Below are 17,694 nucleotides of genomic sequence, written 5' to 3'. Positions count from 1 at the left end.
AACATCAACGCCTGCTCTGCCCGTGTCTCTGAATGCAGTTGCAGTTCAGTCCTGACCCGTTCCTTTTCTTACCACAACCACCTTCCAAGTGTGCAAAAGCAAAAAAAGCAATCCAAACAAACGTAACAGAAGACAGCAAAAAAAAAGTGACAAGAAAACTACACCAACCATCGCCAATCGGAGATTGAACGAATATTAAATATTCATCAATAACACGATATTTATAATACGCTTCGGGGCCGGTACCGAAAAGCACGCCCGACATACCAGACGGTGGAGTAAATATTTAAATTACGTCTTTCGGGATTTTTGCGCTCACACCGTGGCCTCAGCACCCCACAACCACCCACCGGTCAGACAGACCTGGAGACCCGGTGGTGGTGTTAAAACAGCCGGAGCGTACCCGTAATATCCGATAACGGCCGGAATGTGCACGGGACGCTGCAAACGGGCAAGGGCCGGACATGGAGTTGCTGAGATTGCTCAGACATGTGCTCGGTGGGGGAAGGGTATGGTTAACGCCAACCCAAAGCCACGAACCGAGGGAGAGACGACGAGAGAGAGAGAGAGAAAGAGAGAAAATAAATCCGGAATGCCGAAAATGCGCCGCCGCCTTTGCGATACGGCGAAAAAAAAATGGTGCCCGAAAAACCGGAGGAGCAAACAAAACAAATACGTAACGCGAACCGCCGCGTAAAAGTGTATTAAAGTCGCTGTCTGGAGGAGCAACAACAAAAAAAAAACCCCAGTCTAGAAAGAGACGGACGGGAAGAAGAGACACAAGGGGTGTGATGCGTACTGTAACCTTCACCCAGACGAGTGACCGTGAAATCATCCTCATCATCGTCGTCATCAACCATCGTCGTCCTTGTTTTCCTGATTTTCCCGCCCTTCCGACCGCATTCAGGCTCGGATTTTCCTTCCGAAATAGCTACATGTTTCTTCTACATTGTTTTCTTTAATTCCGTTGCCAGTCAGCAGCGTGTTCCAGCGTGCTGGCCCGCTGCGCGCATGTAATTCTATTAACCGATGTACCTACCAGCCAAATACGACCGAGCCGAGGGATTGACGGGCGACTGTCATCATCAGCGCCGGTTGCCACCGCACTACCTGACGCGTGGTTTCGTGCCCTGTCCCTTCCCGCATGGTCCGCGCCGGAAAGGAAGCACCAAAATATGGTCAGGAATTTTATGGCCAGGAATGGCTGTGGGGATGGGGAAAATATTTCGGGCCGGCGCGGGCTTTTGTTTTACGTTTTGGGGAAAATCCTGCAAGGGGAACCCACCGTTTGGGATTCCCAGTGTAAAGCAGTCGGGCAGCCCATTTTTTTCCACCCACAGCCCACAGCCGTGCGCCGAGATTTTACAACCGACCGGCGAGACCGGCGGCGGCGGCGGTCTTATCCTTGCGGCAAAGGTGCACAAACGGAAAAGAAAAGCATGGAAAAGCCAGTGTAAAACCCAAACAACAACAAAAAAAGCGCTCCGTCTGTTCGTCAGTCTGGGCCGTTTGTCTTTTTGAGGGGTGGTTTTGTTGTTTCTCCTCCTTCTCCTCCTCCCTTCCCTGCACCCCTTGTCAGTGGTTCCGTATACGACATTACGACATCGCTTTTTGGGGGCCAATTTTGAACGCTACGTTTAATTCACTTAGCACGCGTTTTCGACAGCCCTAATCTCCCGCCCAGACGGTGACGGACGTCAGAAACTGCATTTTAATAATGTCGCACGGGTCCAGCTTTCCCCCCTCTCCCCCCAATGTCCAGGCCAAATTGTGGGGAAAATGACAAGGCGTAATTGATTGTTGATGTGTTTGCGTAGTTGTTGCGCTGCAAAGAAGCAGTTAATTGTGTTACACATTAATCAGAGCTTTAAGCATTAATCCGCTCGACACGCCATATTAACAGGAGCGTGGTAGGTAAGGGAGGGGGTGGTTAAAAGAAGCTCAACGCGTCTGTGTCTGTCAAAATATGGCCTCATCAGGCCTACACTCGTCACATCAAAATCCGTACCATCCATCCGTCCCGGCTGGTCCTTTGCATAAAGCATGACGAAATTGGGAAAGAAGACGAAAAAAAGACGGCAACCAATGCCGAATTTGTTTTGTGGCTGCAGTTAAGCGTCCGGACGACCTTGCCCACTGCGCGCCATATACTCGCACAGACCAGACGCTTTATTTACATGATAGTGAACCGTGTAGCGACGATGAGCGAGCGCGGGAGCGAAAAAAGGCAAAACAAACGAGAGCGTACGCTTCATGGCTATGCCAGCCAGTCGAACCGGGGTGAAGATTAGAAATTTAGAACAAAGACCCCCCCAGGAGCAGACTCATCAGACTGGGAGCCTCTTTAAATATTTAGCCTTTAGGTGGCGGGTGACATTTTACCTGGCACGGGCCAAGATCGGAACGGATCAATTTCATGGCTAGCGGGGTGAGTTACTGGGGGAAAAAACGGTTGTGCGGTGATTGAATGGATTGAAAATTAAGTATTTCAAACTTGATAGGTAGAACATAATGTTCAACGAATGATTAATTGGAATAAGTGATGGGTGGCAGTGGTGATTATTTACTTTTTTCATTTTTTTGTGGTCTTGTTTCACCTTCAAAAGCTTTTGCTTATGTTGTCGTGACGTGGTGTTGCAAAAATGTCACAACAAAGACACACCAAAATACAAAAGTTTGGTGAAGAGAAAATCTTGAAGATGTAAGTAAGCTAATCCTGTAACAAGGCTTTTGTTTGATGCGTTTTAGGAAACTAATTGCTTAAAATATGTTTAACCAGCAATATTACACCTTTCGATTAAACGATGAAACAAGTTTGTTGAATGCAAATTGACCTAAACTACGAGTTCCAATGTGCTGGAATTCCAATGTGCGAATTCCAAAGTCACATCTTGTACTATCCTCCAAAAATGTTGTCAGGAGGCCTGATTTTATAGTTGGTTAACTTTATGTAATCATAATTCAAATCGAAGATGGGTTTAAGCGTCAAAAGGCAAATTATTGCAGATACGGTCTAAAGAGGTTTACATTCTTCCTAAATATTATGTAAAATGTTTGTCTCTTTGCTTTCTTCATGCCTTAAACACTTATCTCACATCTCAACGCCATCGCGTTTGAACCTAAAAGCACTTGCAAATTGTACAACACCGTGCTCAAAACTGTTGAAGGAGATCTTTTGAACCTTACCTCCACCATCGCCAATAAGTCCCCAAAAATGCCTGGAAAAAGAAAGCACTGAAGAAACTGACCCGTCAGAGCAACTGGATGGTATGCCACCGGTACCCATTTTGCCAGTAACTCTCCTTTCCCAGACATTGAAGTACTTAAAAATCTCTCCCCATCACCTAGAGACATCGCATCCAACCAACCAACGGGAAGAAAGTGGGGATGGTGTTTTAGGCTGCAAGCCAGTTGAAATGCCACCTTTTGACATGTTGACAATCTGCTGGTTGATCTGCATTTAACCCAGTTACAAGGGCCCAATGCTCGCGTACGGAGGCTAGCAGGCTAGCTCATCCTCTTTCACCAATGCTGCACAGAAAAAGGCGACCGTACGCGTACCGCATGATGATGGATGATGCCATTAAACTTCCGACTCCCGAGCACAGGCGTTGGCCTATATACGGTACACCACAACGACCGCATCCCCGACCCGTTGGGCCCTGACGGTACCGGTTGAGACACACAGAGAGAGAGAGAGAGCAGAAATTTCGGCACATCGGCTTATTTGCAAGCTTCGCTCGCTTGCGGTGCTCTGGTGGTAATGCTAAAATGGTTTGGTTCGACATATTTAGCATGCTTATTATAGCGGCGCAGGCAATGAGGCGTGCGAAGTGGCAATAAATTCAAATCCAACCAGAGCGTTTGACAAGAGTGCAAAAGCCTGGGAGCTAGTTAAATTGAAGAATTAGGAGCAATAGTAAGGTAAAGCATAGTGTAAAGTGTGAAGCTATTGAACAATAAAAAGTGTGATTGGTTCAGGAATTGAGAAACAATAAACGACTTCAGTATTTTTCAAAATAATTTTTAAAATAACTTCCATTCGGTCCACAAGATCTTAAATTAACTCTACACAATCTCTCCCTCTCCATGTCACTTCTTCTCCTGCAACCAACCACATCATCCGTCGCAGGCGATACACGATCGCGTTGCATTGCATAATGCTCCAGGGGGTTTTTACGACCCTCAGAGGCCGCTAATCTTGCGCAAATCGCTCAAAAACATTTACGCCCGCTCCTCGGGAAAGGGTAGAGGAGTTAGCCTGTTGGCCCCGCCGATTTGCTTTCTTTCTGTGTGTTTCGAGCGAGCAAATCACCGCACCACGCGCTGGTGGTGCGCGCGTGCTGCCTGTCCGTCTCGCGCTTTGCGTGTGCGCGCGTCCGGCGCGCCAGGTTTGATGGTTGTAAACATTATCTCCCGGCCTCTACATCTTGATATTGTGCCGCCGTCGCGGCAGTAATTTACAGCGCCGCGGCTGCCTTGACTGCCCTTTCTTCATTTCGTCCCCTGCGCTTTTGGGCATAGCGCCAGCCGGAGCAAGATACTTGGAGGAAGCACTGCCCAAGGATGAAAGTAAAGTTCTTGCGCGCAAGTGATAGCTTATGGAAGGGAGTGAAAAAACAGCCTGGATACCAGTGATCAGATTGTTGGGTTGATGTGCAGTTTTTCTTCTTGCCACTTGCTCAATGGTTATGTTACTTACACAAGAAGTTCGATGCTCTTTTGCTGCTGTGTTGGAGTGTCAGGCAGCAAAACCAAAGGGCGAAAATGGCTAAATTGCTGCATATGCATGGAAAAGCGGATGCATAAAATATTGCAACTTTTTTTTGTGTAAGTGGTTGTTCACCAGATATTGATTGTATCGGCGAACGGATGATGAAGAACTAGAACAGGAAGCGAAAGAGCAACAAACAGGAAAGTGTAATGATGCTAGAGTAATGATTCAAGGACAAAAAAGGTTTAAAATAGCTGACCCTTCGCTTTGATCTATCCTCTGATGCATCACGAGAAGTAGTCTTCATTCGAATGTGAAGATATGCTGCTTAAAAACATGATTTTACACGCACCATATAAGTGATCTGAAGCTGAAATTTGAGTCTCATGAGAAAAACAAACTATCACATTCTTGACATTGACTCGAATGCACGATGATAAAATTCAATATCATCGTTAGAGTCTGTTTTAATACACAAACTTCTGAAATGGCAGTGTATCTTCAAGTCCAATGGAACCTTAATGTGTGTTGCACTGTTTAACCCCTCCCAACCCGATCACTTTCACGATGAATGCCATTCACGGAAGATTGTATTACACGCGCGTGCATCATCCTGTTGCCAAAAGCGTCAGCGTCTCTCCCAACAAAACGGAAGCGCACTGACAGATGAGAGCCGTTGCCCTTGCAAGATTTTGCAACTGACGTTGGCGAGGCGGCGTTTGCGGCCATTCAGTTCAAGGTGACAAGTCGAGCGGATTGAACCCCATCCTCTTCTCGGGGTATGACGCTCCACTTCCGAACACCCCAACCGAGGACGCAGGTAACACATTTAGGGAAGTTTACAACCCACACCACTCCCGCGCATCCAGCAGTTGCTGCCAAATCCGTAATCCCGCCGGACCTCTCCGGACCAGTGGGGATGGAGGTGCGCGTGTGTGGGCCACCAACATTTGTCAGCAATTTGTCGCTGCCATGTCGCAGCTAGATGGACACGCGCGCAATTGCAGTCGCACTTTAAAACAAACAGCAGTAGCAACAGCAACAACAAAACGCTGTCCCAAACGAAAACGCAACCCCAACCGGCTGGACACGGAGCTGACGGGGAGCCGCCCTAGGCCCTAAACTCTGGTAGGCGGATGGAGCCGACTGCGCAACAAGCCGAACACAAGGCGTAACGTTTGGCACAGTGTCAAGGTCGGCGGCGATTACACTCCGATTCGCTGGTCTCGCATGTGGCCCCCGGGAGCTCACGGTACACGGTCAGTCTCGGCATGTAAACATCCAGACCGGAGGGAGCGTAACAGAGGGCCCAAAACAACACTGGTCCATGTGGGCAGGCGGACACAGGACGCGGCGCCTACAGGGCAGGATACACACCGGCAAGCGCACAGCTGTCCGGATTTCTATGGAGCGGTTTGCTTAGACAGCCAAAACATCGCTCAAACAAAAAAAAGAGGGACTTGGGCTTAGGATTTCATGCAGGCGCTAAAAATAAGCATTATTGCTTGGCCGGTGTGCAAGTACGGCGTGCAGCGGATGCAGCTGTTCTGATGCGGGGGCACCCGAACGAGAAAGCATGGGCAGGTATTTTTGTGTGTTACGCTCTCTCTCTCTCTCTCTCTCTCTCTCTCTCTCTCTCTTTCTGTCGGTTAGATGGTGAACATGGAAAGCAAACATTGTGGTGGCCTTGAAAATAAATTGCACCGTACACCGATGACTGGATGTCACGAGGAGCTTAGGCTATTTGAATGGTGATGTTTTTGAAACAGTTGAAGTGATTTGAAATCGACTAAAAAGTAGCAAGTAGCCATCAAAATAAGCAAAAAAACGATTATCAATTTAAAAATCATTGATAATGGAACTAATAACACATTAAAACAGACTTTGCTAAAATTTAGGATACTGGGTTTAAAAAAATAATGATAAAATTCACCATAAATATAAAACAACAATGAGAAATTTAAGGTTCGTCGCGTTCTATCGTTGACGGTAACAGTTTTTTTTTCTTAATTGTAACCTTTTTTATAACAGTAAAATGTCACGCAAGACTACAAATCAAACGATAATATGGAGAACAACGCACAAAAGTTAAATCAAGCAATTTTGCAATACCAACAATTACATCTTGCAAAAATATTTAAAAAAAAACAAGAATGAGTAAATAGCAGCATGAATCCTCATAGAAGAATCTATTGTAGTGATCTCGTGTGGAATAGTCATCAATCCCGATCACGCCAATGCTTCTCGATTGCACGAAAGTTCCCGACCGTGGCAAAGGTTGCGACCTGCAGCCACTCTTATTCTTATCCCCGGAACAAGTGTTTGATTTTTTAGATTCACCAAATTAAACCAAGCTGCTTGTAAGAACGCTTGTGTTTTAGTTAATTAGCATATTCCTTGCGCATGGAAGAGTCCTGGTGCAGCACTAGGGATTTTAAGCTAAGACTTTTAAAGCCTAGAACTAACTAGAAGTAACTAGCAAGTAAAATTATAAGTTCTAAATTCTAAAACTAGCAAATGTTCCGAAGGATACATGAAAGAAAATACTGAAAATTATTTTTAAAAACTTTTTCAAAACATAGAAAAAAAATCCTAAAAAATGGATGCTTTCAAAATATATTCAAAAATAAGTCATACACCAAAGGATAATAAAATTGTGCTACACCACATAGAATACAGCTAGAAATGTCGAGTTTTATATGTTTGTCACAATAAAAGGCAACACAATATGAATAGTATCGTTATTCTAATAGCAACGGGCAAAAACGAGACATTTTAATGGCTTTTAGTGTTTAACGCTAACTTTGGAGTCTTTTTTCTTTTTTTTTCATCTACATCAATAGAGAATCAGCGTTTAGAATTACAAGCGATTGAATTCAGAATATGTAAATCAGCAAAACAAACACATTCTGCGTCTTGAAATCAAATCGAATAGAAGGAGTTGTGTAACAACACTACGTTTGCAAATGCTTGTTACCACGTTCTTTTCCGATGTAACTGTGGACGCGTTTGAACGCTTTTGCCGGCGCCATTGTGTCGTGTGCAAAAAAAAACAAACATGACACAAAATGATGAACGGCTAAGCCATGGTCCCCACACACGTACGCGTGATCGAAGCTCTCCTCAATCGAATCGAATTTTGCATTCTCCGTTCGATCGTATGACGATTGCGGCAAAAATTAATTAATCTTCGATCAGCAGCGCCAAGAGCTAGCAGCAGCAGTAAAAAATGCACATACTGAATACTAGCAACAACGGAGACTAACAGCTCCACACCACTGTGTTTGATACTTTGCACCCAGGTGGAATCGTGCTCACTTCACGCCCCTGGACCCGTAGCGCGGCTGGCTGGCTTGGAATGCAACTGCAACGTGTAGTTGCCGTTTCTGGCAAAGTGCAAAACCCGTCGCACCCGTCGCCCAAATCGCCAACGCCGTCGAAACCCATAAATCAATGCTGCACCACCACCATTAGGGGTCACGCGGCTCCGTTGGGCTCGCCTTTCCCTCATGCAGGGTGGATGTACCGGTGCAATTCTTCACTGCGGCAGCAGCAAAGAATGATCAAGTTGAAGAATAGGAAAGGTTCCTTCATCCAGACGAAAAAAACAAAACCCCATGATGAACCCGTTTTATTATGGGGTGGGAAAATACTTTCGCGCGCAGATAAATTACCTTCACCGTGGTCAATAACGGCAATTAGCAGCATAAGCAGCAGCGTCAGCTTCGCCGGCACGTCGCTGGTCGGAACCATTTTGCCGCTGGCCGCTGCCACGCCACGACCCGCCGGCCGGTCACTGCGTCGGGGCGGCTGGGCGGTACGGGGCGCTAGTGCGAGCGCGCAGATCGGTGCATGGTCGCTGCCGGAACCGCTGCCGGATGGTCGATGCACTTCGGCCGATTGGATGCTCATTTTCGGTTGGTTCGAAGCGAGGGAAGCGCATCTTTCGTCGCGAGTCACTGCCGGCCGCGCAACGAACACTGCAGCAGCAGCATTGGCGGTGGGTGCTTTGGTGGGCGCGGCGGTAACACGTTGCTTTTCTATTGCGGTTCACAACACTGCCATGAGCTGCTTGCAGATGAATAGTACCACGCACTGTCGTTGTCTGGAAATGGAAGAAACATTAAACGGTTGTTAGTAGGATCGTGAGATAAAATTAGAGTAAATAGTGCAACACTCAGAATCAAGTTGAGTTGACTCGGCAACGACAAAGACAGGCTGTTGACAACCCTGTCATATTTGGCAAATTAGCGAGCCAATGAAGCCAAGCTTTTTATCTTTGTGTGTGCGAATAACACTGCCAAAACATGTGCTAAACTGCCAACTCGATGAGTGACAGTCGGAATCCAATAGTCGAAAATATTCTAACTAGCTTTCCAACACTCACGCAGGCTAAAACACCGTCATTGGAAAGGAACAGTGAATGGGGTAAAATCTATGATAGTGTCAAGAGCTCAGAAACAGAAAAAACAAATATTGAAAAGTAAAAAATTAAATGGGATTAGGGAAGATCGCGAGAGGCAGTTTTAAGCATACAAAACATTTAAAACATTTAAAATTTAAGCATTTTAATTAGGCTAAAAATGTCATTACGAGTTACATCAACTACGTTTTATGAGCTGTTGAAACGTTTAGCCAATAGTTCACTAAAAAGGCAGGTCTTTATGGCCCAGTTTTTTGTAAAAAAAAACCTCAAACCTTAAGAACAATCAAGCAGCAATTAAAATTTTTGAGCACTAGTAAATTTACAACCATAAATAGTGGCCATGCAATCGAACTTCAACTAGCGACTTCAGGATAAAAAAAGGAAAACAATCGACCGTCACAACAGCTTGATTTGAATGGGATACATTTTTGCAAAACAATCACAGCCAGTAGTCAACTAAAAACTTGGTTATGCTAATGTTGTAGCACTTTTGTTTTTAAAGTAGAGGATGTGTTTCGCAAAATAGCTGATAGTGAAACTGAATGCATACTGGAAGCTGTTGATGTGGGAGACTTTACTGCTTTTTTACAGTGTATCAAGGAATTTCATGTGCTGTTGTGTATTGTTCTACTGAAGAATGGCATCGTTTTCACTTTCGTTTGACGTTTTTATTTACTTTTTTAGTTGTTTTTAGACATTCAAAAACATAATTGCTATTGTTCCGTTTTTTTTCATAAAAAAAAACAAAACGATCTTCAAATGATATATCAACCTCGATCATACCTCAATTGTATGGGAATACAATCCCATTTGATTTTTTACTCCTTTAGTGAACGTAGCTGATTTTTCCCTCTTTTCTCTCTCGCTCTTTCGCAAGATCTCTTACGTCTTTTCCAACTGGGTCAAACGTTTTGCGCTATTTTTGCGCACTCCTATTATGCTACCACACTGTCAGCTCCACCCGCATATAAACACCCTCGCCGCTCGCCGCTAGCATTGCTGTGGCATGGTATTATTCATCTTTAATTCCGTCCTCCCTTTTGTGCATGCTTCAGAACCGATCGGTTTCGGTCTTCGTTGGCGGGTGGAGCAATTCCTGCACGGGTGTCATATTTTGTCCACCCCGCCGTGCGTGCAGAATTATTGAACGTGCTCTTTCTGCGCTGTTCACTGCGCTCGGCTAAAAATAAAAGTCCCCCGGAATGCCCGAAACAATCCCTAGCGCAACTAGCGGTTGACAAGTGTGTTAATAAGCGACAATACAGCCGCCCCCCCGCGTGCGGACGTTTCAGCGCTACGATAAATCATCGCAACTGCCGCGCACAACAGCCACAACAGGTTGCGTTCCCAAAGTGAGTCCTCTGGGCGCGTGAGAATTGTGTGACACCAGGCTCGAGAGCGTGTAGCGCAAAACACCGTTCGCGTGCTCATCGAACACGCGGGGACACGGAGTGCGTAGGTTTGTAACGGATCGCAGCCCGTTCTTTAGTGCATCTTAAGTGCAGTTTTACGATCACGGGTGTGAATATTTGCAACGTGTTACATTCCCGCCGTGCATGTAGCCGTTGAACCCCGCTGTTACGCTGGGCGAACAGTACTCGAACAGCGGTGACTTACTATTGCAGTGAGCCCGGGTAAGCAAACGGTGGTACAGCACCAGCAATCGTTTGTATAAATGTATTATTGCTTCCTTGTGTGACTGTTTGGTTTTTGTTTGTTTGTTTTTTGTTTTTGGTTAAATTGTTTTGAAGTAGTACATTTTAAAAGCAAAACACAGTTTTTGCAAGAGTACAATGAACTTAACCGACTATAAGAACATTCTCCATCATACACATTTAATTTAACAACATTCCTTTCCAAGGAGAGGTAGCTATAAAATGCAAATTAACAATAAAACAAGAACAGATGGAACCGAAAAGCGATGAAGCAAGCAATGCGAATGATTTGTGATGGTAATAAAAACTGACATTGTAAGGTCTGTAAATTGCTACAATGGAAAGGCAGTAGAGTCGATTGAATTATACAACCTTCTTAGCGCGGTAATGTATATTAAACCCAGCCTTAATATTGCTATTTCGATAGAGAATGTAGGCATCATAACGTTCATAAAAGAATGGAAAGAATGTTGAACCATACCATGGCCCACCATTCTACCACATCACTCAATTGATGTAATCCGATACTCCTCCATCCCACTGCAATGGAATGGATCCCTGTGGTTACTGCAAAGCCCTCAATACCAATTTTGATCGATTTTTTATTAATATATATATTTAGCATCCCAGCTCTCTTCGTTAGGCGATTAGTTTAGGAATACTACAGCCTTACGCACCGTACGATCATCGCCCATTCATCGTAAGCTTCCGGCCGCCGAGGAGGCAACCGCGCGTGAGCCGCCTCAAGCTACGATCGCTTGCTTACGACCCCACAAAACCCGGCTTTCGGCTTAGCGTTGTAATCTAATACGCATGATGCCATGTGTTCGGTGACGATGAGGAGCGTTAGCGGTATGCAACAAAATACGACCCTTAGCTCCCCTAGATACCCCCCTCTGGCCGCTCCCGAATTTGTGAATACCATTTGCAGCGGCGTCGTTGCAATTGCAGTGCGAGGCAAAGCGGGACCGGCTGTAAATCCGTTCTTGACGAGCCTTCGGCGTCCCGCGGAATGTGTAGTGCGCTGGGAGGGGGACGGGGAAGACCCTATGTTTCGGTGGTGGAACGTTACGTGTGCGTACATGCACTCGTGGTGTGTAAAGCAAACGGCATGCTGCCAGAATGGAAGCGAACGCCGCAGAATGGGGACAAAAACAAACCAGCGCGGAACGGTCTGGTAATCCAGAAACCTACATTTTTGTTGCCGTGTATGTTTTGCTGTTGCCGTGTACTGCTGTACTGGCTACAACCATCCATTTCTGGCATTTTTGTTCTTGCCTCATTCTAAACCGAGCGCTGTACTGCACACCATGGAAGACCAGATTTGTTGGCCTGCTTGATCAATGGGGTGGGAAATGGGTTTGGTTTTTATGCCGAAGGAAGTTTGTTTTGTTTTGATTTTTGCATTTTTTATTATTTGATAAACATTGGACAAATGTGAAGGTTTGGACAGGTCAGTTAAGAAATGTAACAATAATAATTCAATAAAGCAAGTAAGCAGTTGTGGATGGCTTGTTGCAGAAAAAAACCGAATGATCGTTAATGTTCATTCATTGGGTCTTTTACTAATGGAAGAAAACAAAACAAATCAAAACGTCTTCCAGTGACAAAAACAAACCAAATACAGCAACCTAGTCGTGACCAAAAAAAAAAAGGGGCGACCAACCACATCACAAGTTTATTGAAACTCTGGAGCACCAAACCCCTAAAAAATGCAAAATCAAAAAAAAAAAAAAAAACAGGTCCACCCCAAAGTAAGGCAAAGTTTGTCGACCGAAAGGCGACAGTTTCAAAGTCCCCGAAAAGCACGTTCTGGCGCTGGGTGGAGGGCCAAAACCGCACACCTGCAACGCACCCCCATCCACCCGGACCCAAACCGCGGTGTAACCGCGGAGAGTTGCAGCGACGAAAGACGACGAGCGAGCGAGCGAACCACGTCGTTTGATGGCGAGAGCTGCAACTGCAACTTGCAATTCAATTAAAAAACTTCAATCAAACTGAATGCATTTTTGACAAGATCGGGTCAGCGCTTGTCGGGACACCGCGGCCGTCCTTGCCGCACCGACGTCCCCGACGGCTCGTTCCCCGCTCGTTACATGCGCAGATATGCAAAAGGCAGACGGCGGTACCCGCTGGCGATGACCGTGTCCCAGCAAAATATTGCATTTTTATGGAATGTATGAGAGGGAGAGGGAGAGGGAGTATGGGTGTGTGTGTGTTTTACGCTGCTAAATAAGTTGTTTTATCTAAGCAGATAAAGGCGTGGATACTGGTGCGAGCGATAGCTTTTTAAGCGATTATAATTTATTGATACACTTAGCCACTTCGGTCACACTGGTGCTGGCACCGGTCGCTACTTTGGTTTGGATTGAATTTTTTGTGTGAAACACCAGCGTTGCTTTAGATGCGTTTTTCTTCTTCTTCTTTTTATCTATCTTCTCATATATCTCCCCGTTTATGTTGCACACCACCCCGAGGGGTAGTTTTTAGTGCATTTGAAAGGAGTTTTTTTTTCTGAGTGTCTCTATGTGCGTGTTTATTTTTAGTGCTAGAAATCAAATGCAGCATAAATTATTTTTTTACACCACTCGCAAGGGTAATATTTCACGCCTCCGGGAGGCGCTGGCTGGGCTGTCCAACGGCCGCACACACACACACAACGCACCAAAAGCAGTGCAGCGAATTATCTGGTACCGTTTTGCTTACATTCCTTGCCACGTGCGTTTGGGAGGGTTTGTTTTTCTTCATATTTTTGCATGCTCTTCCAATCACTTTTCTTTTCATTTTCCCTATGTTGAGCAGCAAAAATGAAAAAAAACACATATACACACAAACGGACGCTTCCAAGCGTCCATGGGAAAGACGCGTATCTGAAAATCTCGCATCAGATTGTGTTTTGACGATTGTCTCTCCTTGGAATGCGTCGCAGCATTCGTCGCGAACCAGCAAACACACACAGACACACACACCGGCGGTTGCAGGAGTACACAGAGAAGCAGCACGAGAGCACAAAACTGCAGCCGAGACGAGATTTGTGCCGGAATGCAAAACAAAAGCACAAACATTCGAAGGTGGAAGTGAATAGAATGCAAGGAAATTAAAAAAAGAAAAAAAACACGCCTAGAAAAAGGCAAGCAAACGGTACAACCAAAACAACATTAGAGGGAGGGTTGGAGAGAGAAAAAAAAAACGCCACCAATCCTGCCACACACACACACACACACACATGGGAAATGGATTTCGCATATTTATATATTTATAAATAACAGCTCCACGGCACGGTTGGACATCTGATCCGAACGCTTAGCCTTAGCGGGCAGGGTGGTGATGGTGGTGGTCGACCGAGTGCTGGAATGTGTCACCAGATGTCTCCCGGGGGGGGGGGGGGGGGGGGGCGTGCCCATAACCTACGCAATGTTGCGCATTGTTGCGGGGGTGCAAGGGGGGGAGAGCGATTCCAAAATACCCCAAAAAAGTTTAAATTGTTGCCGTTCCGTTCCACGAACAGTCACACATTTGTTTCTAATTATGTTGCCCTCCGGGCCTTAGACGGTCCTACGCACGGTTCGCAGTAGTATCGCTAGTTTGTATGATTTCAGCAGGTACCCTTCACACACGCACTGCCTGGGACTGGGTTGAATGAACGCACTGATGCCTGCCTGCCTGCCTGGCTGCCATCGCACACTTCCTGCTCCGCCGCCGGAAGAGGCTTAATGATGAACACAATAGCGTTCAAAAATGTTTGATGAAGACAAAAAAAAGGGCATTAAGGGCCCACCTTCCCTTCCAGGCCAGTTTCTTAGCTCTAATTTTGTGCTCGGTTTGCTTAAGCCTGGGCTTGCTTGCCTTTACGCGACCACATGTGCGACGGCCAGCTTTGCTAGGCCGCTCACACACTTGTTAATAGTTTGTCTTGTTCCGCGTTCGTTACGCGTAGAGAAGCACCGCATTTGTTGCTGTTGGTTTGGTTTGTTTTTTTTTGTTTTTGCTGGTCTGTTTTTGTGTCAATTCCATTCCGTTCAGGGGGGGGGGGGGGGGCACTCGGGAGGGGGGCCAGCCAATGCAGCAGGGCAGCGCAAACAAACGCAAAATTCTTCAAGACTACCCTATCACCCCAAAACCACTAACCCGTTGGTATCGTTGGTTGGTCGCCAAAGTGACGACGACGCGCACCAGACGACCAGAGTGCGCAAGGAGAAGGAGTAGAAAAAAACCGTCACAAACGTTCACACACAAGTCACAATTGTTGCCGAGAAGAAGAAGAAAAAGAAGAGCCAAAAAGCAGGCAAGCAGACTTGCCAAAAAATGTCCAACTCAACTCAAAAAAAAAAAACCCAAAAAAACAACCAACAACGTAAAACCGACGCTTAGGCAAACAAATGTAACCGCATGTTGGCGGTCGAGCGCGATGCGTTCATGTCACGACACAATCGCGACTGTTGCCGCTGCTGCTGCTGAGTGGCAATTTCTTCCCGCGTTTGCATAAAACTCCAACCTGCAGGTCCTGTGCGCTGAGGGAGAGAAGATACATGCGAGAGACAACAAAAAAAAAGCACCAAACCGCTGAAACTGCACAACCAAACCGTGAGTGGACAAAACGTGCACATACCCACACACACACTCTGCACTGGGTCGTTCGTTTTCTGCTCAAATAACACTCGCAACATCCACCCACCTTTTGTCATTGAGGGCTAAATTGCAGTAAGTAAAGGGAAGCGGAGAACAAAAAACAAAACAAACAAACAAAAAAAAAAACATCAAAAACTGTCGAAAAACGCAACTCAACCCATAACACATGTAAATTGCTTTAAACTGACACAGATATCAAACATACACGCACACATGTTCCGAAAAAGAGCAACAAATAGAGTGAAAAAGTAAGTATAACCAAATCATCAAACAACTTTAAAAAAAACCATTCCAATAAGCCCATGAAAACCCGAAAAAAGGCTGTCAACACGCAACGACCAATTGGATTCGCTATGGAATCGAACCTATTGGAATGTTATTTTTTGTTCACTTCGAGGGCGATGTTCTACTTTTTTTTACATATTTTTTGTCTACACATGTAAGCTTACCAGCAAAAACAAAAATAAAAATTTTGTTTAGCTACGCTAAATGGCTTAAGTTGCTCGAAAAAGTAGCATTGCTCATCAATGCTGCCACACAATTGGACTCTAATTGGCAAACTCGACCAAAAAATCATAGCAAAGGGGCAGACAAAAATGGGGCTAACCTTATTGGAGGATTAATTTGATTTTTAAAATCCAATGCAGAGGATTCTCCCGCTTGGCCACTAACCTGTTGGTTTTGAGTGTTTTTTGGCACCCTTTTCTTGACGCCTCACTTGCACTGCACAAAGACAACAATTTGGTAGAACACACTTTTGCTTGCACTTCAGCACCGATTCACCGTAGCATCAAACTTTCGTACAATCTTTAAACACAACGACAATACCTCAGAACGCACTTTACGCTCGCTAGGAGCAACAAATTACCGGAAAAAACACAGCAACACTCAATTCAAACGTTTAGCTTGGATGTACTTTCAGATAAAGCTTCTCTTCACAATTTCCAACATTTTCCCTATTTTTTCCCTATATTCACTTTGTCGATTGATTGGTGCACTTGCGTTCGCTACGTCTTCACCGTAAGCACGTGGCTGCTGTTGTTGTTTATTTTCCCCTACAGAGCACAACTGCGAAAGCTTTGGCGTGTTTCGCGATCGCAGAGCAACTGACTGACATGCCGTTCACGATCCACGGGAACCCTTGCCCGAAACCCTTTTCCTTTGGCAACCCGTTCGTGGGGGGGAAGAGGAGCTTGTGTACGGCACAGTTGTGGCGGCGCTGGACAGTGTCAGGGCGCCTTGTTGCTTCGTCACTCGGGACGGCGCCTGGTCGATCGGCGATTGCAATGGAACGAAATTTCAGCGATCGAATGTTGGATGGAACGAATTACAAAACTTTACGAAACATTTATTTTTACACAAAAATATTTAATTTTGTTTTTAACTAAAAAAAAAACAAGAACCACTTAATGCAAACACGCGTCACTGTTTTGCGTCGCACGAGTTTTTCCCGTGTGTAAACGAAGCGCCAGAGACAGCGTGGAGCAGCAGCAGCAGCAGCAGAATTCGCTCTCGGAGGGGGCCGCACACGCGAGATTAACACACGGACGGTCGAGGAAAAACTGTGCGATTACTGCCAGGGTAGCGCGCTAAAAGAATCAACAGTGCCGACTGCCGCTTCTGCCAACCGCTGCCCCGCGGGGCGCCCCTACTCCCTGCTGCTGCTGCTGCTGCTCTCGTGTCCCCGGCTCGTCAACCTGCGCTCTTTGCCCCTTCGCGCGGCCTCCCGGCACTAATATCAACCCATCATCTGCCCGCCATGCCCGTTTTCCGTGCCGTGTGGCTCTCTTTCTCCCGTTTGCGGCCGGTCTCCCGGTTTTGTGCGCTCACACAACGTTTCGTGCGCTCCGAGTCTGGCTGTGAGATCTTTCTTCCCGATCGTGCCGAGCGAACTCAACGCAGCAGCAGCACCAGCACCCCATTTACTTCCCATTTCTGTATCTATGTGTGTGTGTTTTTGTGTAATGCCCACCCCCTCCCACGATGCTACGTACATGGTGTCCCTTCTCCATCGCGCTCGGCACACCCTGCAACACACGCAGGATGCAGGTGTGGAATGCACTCTCGGTTGTGTGTGGGGGGTATTAAAAGGGGATGATGGAGTGTTTTTTTTCTCGCTTCTGTGCCTTTTTTTATCCATGCGTCTGACTGAGTGACGGCCGAAGCCACAGCATGAAGCCGAAGTAGCTGCAGTAGCGCTTGAGGAGAAGATTCCGCCGGTACAGTGGATACCGTTTGAGTGAAACTGCCTCGAAAAGGAGGGTGCCCGA

General features: G+C 46.1%; 1 protein-coding gene across 1 annotated transcript in view; it reads right to left on the bottom strand.

The window, feature by feature from the left end:
• The window catches only part of LOC120950301 (uncharacterized), a 70,147-nt gene extending 52,741 nt beyond the window's left edge, over positions 1–17,406 (bottom strand). The window contains exons 1-2 of the mRNA XM_040368234.2: positions 16,097–17,406; positions 8,389–8,819 (exon numbers count right to left, since the gene is read on the bottom strand). Coding sequence (XP_040224168.2) covers positions 8,389–8,626 — 238 coding nt within the window. The 5' untranslated portion in view covers positions 8,627–8,819; positions 16,097–17,406. The remainder of the gene's footprint in view (positions 1–8,388; positions 8,820–16,096) is intronic.
• Between the last annotated feature and the right edge of the window lie 288 nt (positions 17,407–17,694).

This window comes from Anopheles coluzzii, chromosome 2 (assembly GCF_943734685.1).
Source record: "Anopheles coluzzii chromosome 2, AcolN3, whole genome shotgun sequence".
In the NCBI taxonomy this organism is placed as follows: Eukaryota; Metazoa; Arthropoda; class Insecta; order Diptera; family Culicidae; genus Anopheles; species Anopheles coluzzii.
This window is presented reverse-complemented; position numbering and strand designations above follow the sequence as displayed.